At 36.6% G+C, this 7,522-nt stretch overlaps 1 protein-coding gene across 1 annotated transcript; it reads left to right on the top strand.

Annotated features, from left to right (window-relative positions):
- The first annotated feature begins 37 nt into the window (after window positions 1-37).
- Window positions 38-3,538, top strand: LOC129377669 (uncharacterized). The gene is made up of 5 exons (XM_055057771.1): window positions 38-1,241; window positions 1,368-1,484; window positions 2,583-2,670; window positions 2,900-3,161; window positions 3,256-3,538. The coding sequence occupies exons 1-5, from the start codon at window positions 38-40 to the stop codon at window positions 3,421-3,423; spliced, it is 1,839 nt and encodes a 612-aa protein (XP_054913746.1). The 3' UTR covers window positions 3,424-3,538.
- Window positions 3,539-7,522: the final 3,984 nt, after the last annotated feature.

The following is a 7,522-nucleotide window of genomic DNA, read 5'->3' as shown; positions in this document are numbered from 1 at the left end:
AAGCACTGAAAGCGCTCCAACCACATCGTCAGCTGAAATGACAACAATTACAGGATCTCTAAACACAGCCACGCAAGAGTCATCCTCAACCTCTAATGGATTTCCAACCACAGCCAAGCTAACAACATTTTCTGCTAGTGTGCTTCCCACAGGAACACCCTCTTCTACAGTTCCTGTCACAGACACACCCTCTACCACAGCATCTCCCACTGGCACACACTTTACCACAGTGCCTCCCACAGGTACACTCTCTACCACAGCGCCTCCCACAGGCACAGTTTCTTCCACAGCGCCTCCCACACCCACACTCTCTACCACAGAGCCTCCTACAGATGCACTCTCTACCACGGCGCCTCCCTCAGGCACACTTTCTACCACAGCGTCTCCCATGGGCACACTTTCTACCCCAGCACTTGTCTCAGGCACACCCTCTACCACAGAGCCTCCCTCAAATGCTCTGTCTACCTCAGAGTCTCCCACAGATGCACCCTCTACCACAGTGCCTCCCACAGGCACACTTTCTACCACAGCAACTGTCACAGGCACACCCTCTACCACAGCAACTGTCACAGGCACACCCTCTACCACAGCCCCTCTCACCGGAACACTTGCTACCACAGCACCTCCCACAGCTACACTCTCTACCTCAGAGTCTCCCACAGGCACACTTTCTACCACAGCTTCTCCCACAGTCACTCTCTCTACCACAGTACCTCCCACGGGTGCACTCTTTACCACAGTGCCTCCCACGGGTGCACTCTTTACCACAGTGCCTCCCACAGATACACTCTCCACGACAGCACCTCCCTCAGGCACGCATTCTACCACAGCGCCTCCCATGGGCACACTTTCTACCACAGAACCTGTCACAGGCACACCCTCTACCACAACACCTTCCACAGGGACACTCTCCACCATGACACCTGTCACAGACACCCTCTCCACCATGACACCTGTCACAGGCACACTCTCCACCATGACACCTGTCACAGACACCCTCTCCACCATGACACCTGTCACAGGCACACTCTCCACCATGACACCTCCCACAGACACCCTCTCCACCATGACACCTGTCACAGGCACACTCTCCACCATGACACCTGTCACAGACACCCTCTCCACCATGACACCTGTCACAGACACCCTCTCCTCCATGACACCTGTCACAGGCACACCTTCTACCACAGTTACTTCATCAAACACCACAGAAGTAGGCCAAACGACAACAGTTCCTCCCGGTATGTTACTTTATTTTTAAATGTATGAATAAATTTATAAATATAAATTATGCAAATGATTAAGAACTTACCTAATAGCTGAAATTCTTACATGGTGTTCTTTTGGTTCTTGTCTTAATTATTAAGGTGCATGTGCTTCAAACCCATGTCTCGGTGGAAGCACTTGTGAAGAACGTGTTGACCAGACTTACGTGTGCTTGTGTAAGGCTGGTGAGGTTTATGGTCCTCATGGTTGTCAAAATGGTAAGTATCTTAATGTAATGCAACAATATTGCGCTTCTTATAACTAATTGTAGAGAATTGTTCATCTGGGCAACATGTCTTATTGTCTTCAGAAATTGTTCAGAAAACAGACTTATCTATTCACAAATCAATAACCTCAGTGTTTTTGGTGTCTCTTTTACATTTCAATATATGAAAGCAGTTCCAGCCCTCCACAAACATGGTTTATACACCAAATCTTGTGGGTAGAATACTTGGGCACAAAGTATTCAGTGGGCACTAAAAAATGCTTGTGAAAATTCATGATCACTATGTTAACGATGACATGTTTAAAATAAATTCTGTAAAGAATATTGATAAGTAAAACAAAAGGAACAAATTTTGCAATAAATAGATATAAAGAGTCAGGAATGTTAAAGAGAAATAGTTAAATAAGTTGCTCAGAGCAACTTTGAGCACCACTTGGGAGAGGCTGACAGAGGAAATGAGAAGACAGTTTGTAATTGTTTTACTGCTGGACAAAAAACAAGACGAGTCTTTAAGTCTGGAGCAACACTAATCTTTGCTTTGACAAAATTAAACTTTGAAAAATGATAAATACAAAAGATACAAGGGATCCCTTTGTCATTTGTGTTTTTTCCCCCCAAATTATATTCTGGCAAAAAAGTGGAGGTCATGTTTCTCTTTTTTGTCTTTTCTTTTGCCAAAATCACTTTTGGTAAAAATAAATAAATAACTTACGGTATTTTGGCATTATTTTAGGAATGTGACAATTTGCACGTCCTCCTAATATTTTACATGTTTTGATGTTCAGCATATGTTCTCCATATTCATGAATGCATAAGTGTTAAATGGGTTGTGTCTGCTCTGATGCTCATTTTGCAAACAATATTCTTTGCGCTTTGGTAGTATGAGATTTGGTTTTTATACATGCAAATCTTTTAAAGATTCAGCCTTCTTTCTTTTTTCTCTAAATATTATTTCAAAAGCTATCATACAATCTTTTAAATAACTCTTCAAAATATTGAGGCGAAATGCTTGCAAAAATTTTACGTGATCCTGTTGTAGCAAGACCATGCAGAGCCTTAGACTCATTAATGCTTTCTTCTCTGTTGTTAGACTGGTGGTTGATCTTTGTGATCGTCTCCTCTATACTCGGATGCCTGCTCTTCGCGTTAGTGATCACTCTGCTCCTGGTCGTAAAAAAGTAAGTTTGAACGCTATCCATTTATCGCCCCGGTTATTTTTTTATTCAACTTTGTCTTGTTAGTTTCTAACCTTTGTATTAGACTGTAAGCTATGTTAAGTGTGCTAAGTCTTTTCAAAATTAGGTAATTTAGAAAATTAATTAGTACTGGTTTTACAAAATCTAACAATAAACACAACACAGTAGAACAGACGAATTTGCAATTATTGTCTTTTTTTTTTTTGTACAGATACAGGAGGAAACTCTTCAAGAGAAAAGAGAAAGACTTTTGGAAAGCCTACCAAATCCCTTCTTCTGCCAAGGGTCCACCATCTGACAGCAGTGGCAATGGCTTTTCAGGCTTGATCAAAGAACCAGCAAACAGCCCGGTAAATTCTGCGGCCCCGCCTATCCCACGGGCCAATCTCAGCAACAACTGGGACAGTAGATCCAGCTCTGAGCTGACTCCGAGCAACAGCCGACAAAGCTTGATTCCTTCAGGGAGGAACACGGTGAGTACACCTCTGCACGAGACGCCGTGAAGACAAACATCTGTTCTGTTCACTCACAAATTATAATCTCTCTTTCTTTTCTCTTCTCTTGCAGAGATTCAGCAACATCCAAGATGACATGTTTCCTTTTTCCCAGAGTCCAACTAGGAGCATCCCCTACGAGGAGGTCCAAGCCAGAATCAGCCCTTATGGCCCACTCCGAGCCAAAAACCCTTACGCCAAGACCCAAGGCCAGACCAGCCCTTACTTAGTAATAACTTAAAAACGCAGAGGGAACTTGAATCATTTCAAGGGAGCCTTCAGTGATAGTATAATTTTATTATGGTTAAGTTTCTTTAACCATAATCTGAGTCTCACTTTATATTTAAGCATTGGTAAATGACATGAGCTGAATATGTCTCCAAATGTATTTATTTATTTATTTTTGGTCAATTTTAACCTGTATATGTAAAACTAACAACAAAAAAAAAAAAACTGCTGAAAAAATTAAACAAAACTAGAACAGAAACAAATGAATATTTAAATTCTTGTCAAGAACACAAGGGATCCAAAGATTTTTATTCTACAATAAAAATGTAGAACCACAAGCTTATTAAACTTCACTTCAAAGTCAAAACAGCAACATTTTTCCTGTATACTAACATCTCTCCAAGGAATTCCAGCTAAGTGTAGAAAACCCGTAAAACATAATCAAACCATATTGTATTTGTTTAGCAAATGAGTTGCATATATACTATTTAATTAATGAAAAACAGTTTTAACTCCACACAACACACATCCCACTAATTAAAATACAATTGTTTTTAATATTTGTCTTACTTTTAGTTTTTTAGACAAAATCTCTCTTAATTCAGTTTGTTTTTTTAATTTTGAACCACTTCTGAATATTCCTTGGAAGAATTTTATTATATGCTTTGTACAGAGAAATGCAAATCAGAGAATGAAGATGTTCACCACTTTAAAGTGTATTTTGAAAATGGACACTTTATATGTATTATATAATTGTTTGAGCAATATTTGTATATTTATTCTTTTTTATTGCCTATTTTTTAAAGTATTTTCCTCATGTAATAAGGTATTTGAAAAGCTGTAACTCAGAGAGAATACATCTCTGATAGAATTTTATATGGTAACAATAAAGATTCTATTGGTGGTTTATGAGTTTCAAATTATTATAATAAGGGTGATTTCCTGTGATGGACAATTATATTTTTTATATTTATGCCTCTAATTCAGACAGATTATTTATTGCAATAACTCAATTCACCAAAACACGTTTAGATTAATTTGATATACCGATCTTATTTTCATTTTTATCTGTAACTAAACAGAGAATTTTCTGCTAAGTTACAGAAAATGAAGAACAAATTACATGAAGACTCTTCTTTGGACAACTCTGAGCAAGTTTTTGTCTCAGAATGTTTTATATAATGCTAAAATTTGAATCTTAGGAGTAAAGAGCTTGTGGTGAATGAACAGGAAAAACAAATTACATTTGAATTAGAAAAATATAAGGAGACAATTTATTAATAATTGGACAAATAATTACAGACAAAATTATACGTAATGTAAACAAAAAATGCGACTATCAATCAGAAGTTAACAAATCAAATCGATAGCTAGTAATACATCCTAGATTTAAATTCATTTCCAAGTTTAGCATTAATTACGAATTGGCTTCTACATTGATTCATTCACAATATGTTGCACAGCAAGGTTCAAGTCATTCCTAAAAAATACATTCAATGCTCTGTAATAAAAAAAAATAAAAAAAAGTCAAAATATTATGAAAATAAGTATGGGTCAATAGCATTTTACCAGATTTGGACCCTTAAAAAATCACTGGCGCCATCTTGGATATTAAATAGTTTGTTTTGTTTTTTTTTTCAAAAACTTATCAAAAAGTTCCATGTCGCGAACGCGGAAGTGGTAGAAGAGACAAAATGACTTAAAATCATTGACAAAAAGAGTCCAAGCAGCCTAAATGCCAAGCAACTTACTGCCAAGTCTATATCAAGTTTTCATCCAGTTCCAAGATGTAAAAGACGGACGTTTTAGCAGAAACACAGAATCCAGCGCCGGAAGTGGCTTCTTCTTCTTCTTCTTTTTCTCTATTATGGCGGATCGCAAGCAACTTTAAGGTACATATCGCCACCTACTGTACACGAGTATGCAACACATTTACTTTACATCTGTTAAATTCTATTTTTAAATTTTGTATTCTGAAGATAATTAAATATTGTTTTCCTTAATCTGTAAATATCCACTATGCTTCCTTCATTTCCTGGTATTCCTTTAATACTCTATTCATGTCCTGTCCTTCCAACAATTCATCAATACTTTTTGTTTCTGTTCACATTTATCATTATTTTTTCCTCCCTATTGGGAGGAAAAAATGTCATTTAAATATCCTATGACCTATTCTTAATCTGATCATTATTATTTCTTCCCTTTTGTTTCTTTCAGTAACATTTTTTAATTAATACTGACTTTTGTACTTTATATTATTCCTTTCTCCTCCTCATTCCAGCTTTATTGCCATATTTCTATTCCTTTACTTTTAAAAATGGATTTCCCTTCTGTGCTGAAGTGTGGACCAGAATATTAACCTAACCTAAATTCTTATATATATATATACATACATACATACATACTTACGTACGTATGTATGTATGTATAAAATGCTGTTTCCTTTAAAAAGTTAATAACTACTCTATTTATCTTGTCATGTTGAACTAATATCTTTGTCATTTTTAATGTCTCCGCATCATATTTCCTCATGTCTTGTTTAAATTTTTCTCAACTTACCCAATGCTTTTCACAATGAATTATTTCATCCTCCTCATCATATTGACCCTTGTTGCAATTTCCTCCCTCTGAATATAGTATAGATCATCAAACCTATTTAAATATCAGTGAAAGACAACATAAGTAAACATAAAATGCAGTTTTTAAATTCAAGTGTTTATCAATGGAAGAAAAAAAATCAGACCTACATGACCCTGTGTAAAAAAAAAAAGTGATTGCCTGTTACAACATAATTTCACTGTGGTTCATCACACCGGAGTTCACTGCACGTAGTTGTGACTGTTAGACCTGTCTGAGAAAGTGAAGTACACTGAAATATCCATAAAAGCTTGACATCGTGGCGAGATCCAAATCAATTTCTCAAAGAAAGTAACTGAGATCTCTCAGTCTGGAAAGAGTTACAAAGTCATTTTTGAAGCATTGGGACTCCAGCAAGCCACAGTGAGAGCCACTAAATGCCAAATGGTGAAGGCAGGGGAAAATCTGGCTGTTCAAAATTAAGCCATTTTGAAATAGTTTCTGCAGCATTATGAAATAATATTGTTACATTTAGTGTCAATTTAGGACACTCAGAAAGGTAGAGCTGTGTGACATCAGCTGATAATGCCTACTGTCTCTTATTGATTGCACCCTATGGACCCACAGGTCAGTTCAGTGTGTTGGACCTAAGTTAGGTCTTTTGAGAATTATCAATTCTTGTTTTTAACATTTGGAAACTGTCTACTTGGATTTACAAACATATATTTATTTATTCTTAACCCAACTTATAGTATGTACTAACAATATGATTTACAAAAACAAGAAAAATGAAAAATCAAACGTTGACAATTTAGCGTGATACGTGGACAACCTTCAGGTCATTTTGTGATGATGATGATGACGTAACATCCTTTTTCCATCCACACCCAAGATGGCATTGAAATGTAACAAGCAATGAAAAGTGCAAAGAGAATCTAAATTGTTATAACGGTGATTTTGTTTAATGAGTGGCAATATAGTTACACTTTGTACCATAAAAACCTTCACTTCCCACTTAGCATGCATCCCCAATCTCAGCTGTCAGTAAGTTAGCTGAGTTGATGCTGACTTCATTCAAATTTCATTTGAGTATATATTTTACAGTGATTTGATAACAAAGGATATCTTTATATCACAGGTCAGAGTGTACATAATTCTCTGTCTCAGAGACAGAGAATTCTAACAAATAAATTATGATAAAGTATTCAGTGATTTGAGAAGATATTTATATTTATGCTAGTGAACGCATCAAGCTTAAATGCCTGTGATAATTGAGGACAGGGGGGCACTTTTTTGAGTTTTACATCAAGTCGTAATATTATTTCCCTCATCTAAAATATAATGGAATATTGCTTTGATTCTTTGATTCATATTTGAGAAATCTGTTAATGTCCCATTGCAACCATTCAGCAATACCAATATTGAGCTGCAGAGTTACTGGATAACTCCATCCCATCATCACTTCATGGCACTGCTCAGTAATGTGTGATTAAATTAGATAAATTAGTCTGTCTAGAGTTTTTTGGCTTTCATTT

The sequence above is a fragment of the Poeciliopsis prolifica genome, unplaced genomic scaffold (genome assembly GCF_027474105.1).
Source record: "Poeciliopsis prolifica strain line A6 unplaced genomic scaffold, Auburn_PproV2 SCAFFOLD049, whole genome shotgun sequence".
Taxonomy (NCBI): Eukaryota; Metazoa; Chordata; class Actinopteri; order Cyprinodontiformes; family Poeciliidae; genus Poeciliopsis; species Poeciliopsis prolifica.
Note: the sequence above shows the minus strand (reverse complement) of the source record. Positions and strands in the feature narration are given on the sequence as shown.

What these genes read in the sequence shown, in the direction of transcription:
- LOC129377669 (XM_055057771.1), top strand. Translation starts at nt 38, where the DNA reads ATGACAACAATTACAGGATCTCTAAACACAGCCACGCAAGAGTCATCC. An exon ending in AACGACAACAGTTCCTCCCG is followed by an intron (nt 1,242 to 1,367) that starts GTATGTTACTTT and finishes TTAATTATTAAG; the next exon opens with GTGCATGTGCTTCAAACCCA. An exon ending in CTGCTCCTGGTCGTAAAAAA is followed by an intron (nt 2,671 to 2,899) that starts GTAAGTTTGAAC and finishes TTTTTTGTACAG; the next exon opens with ATACAGGAGGAAACTCTTCA.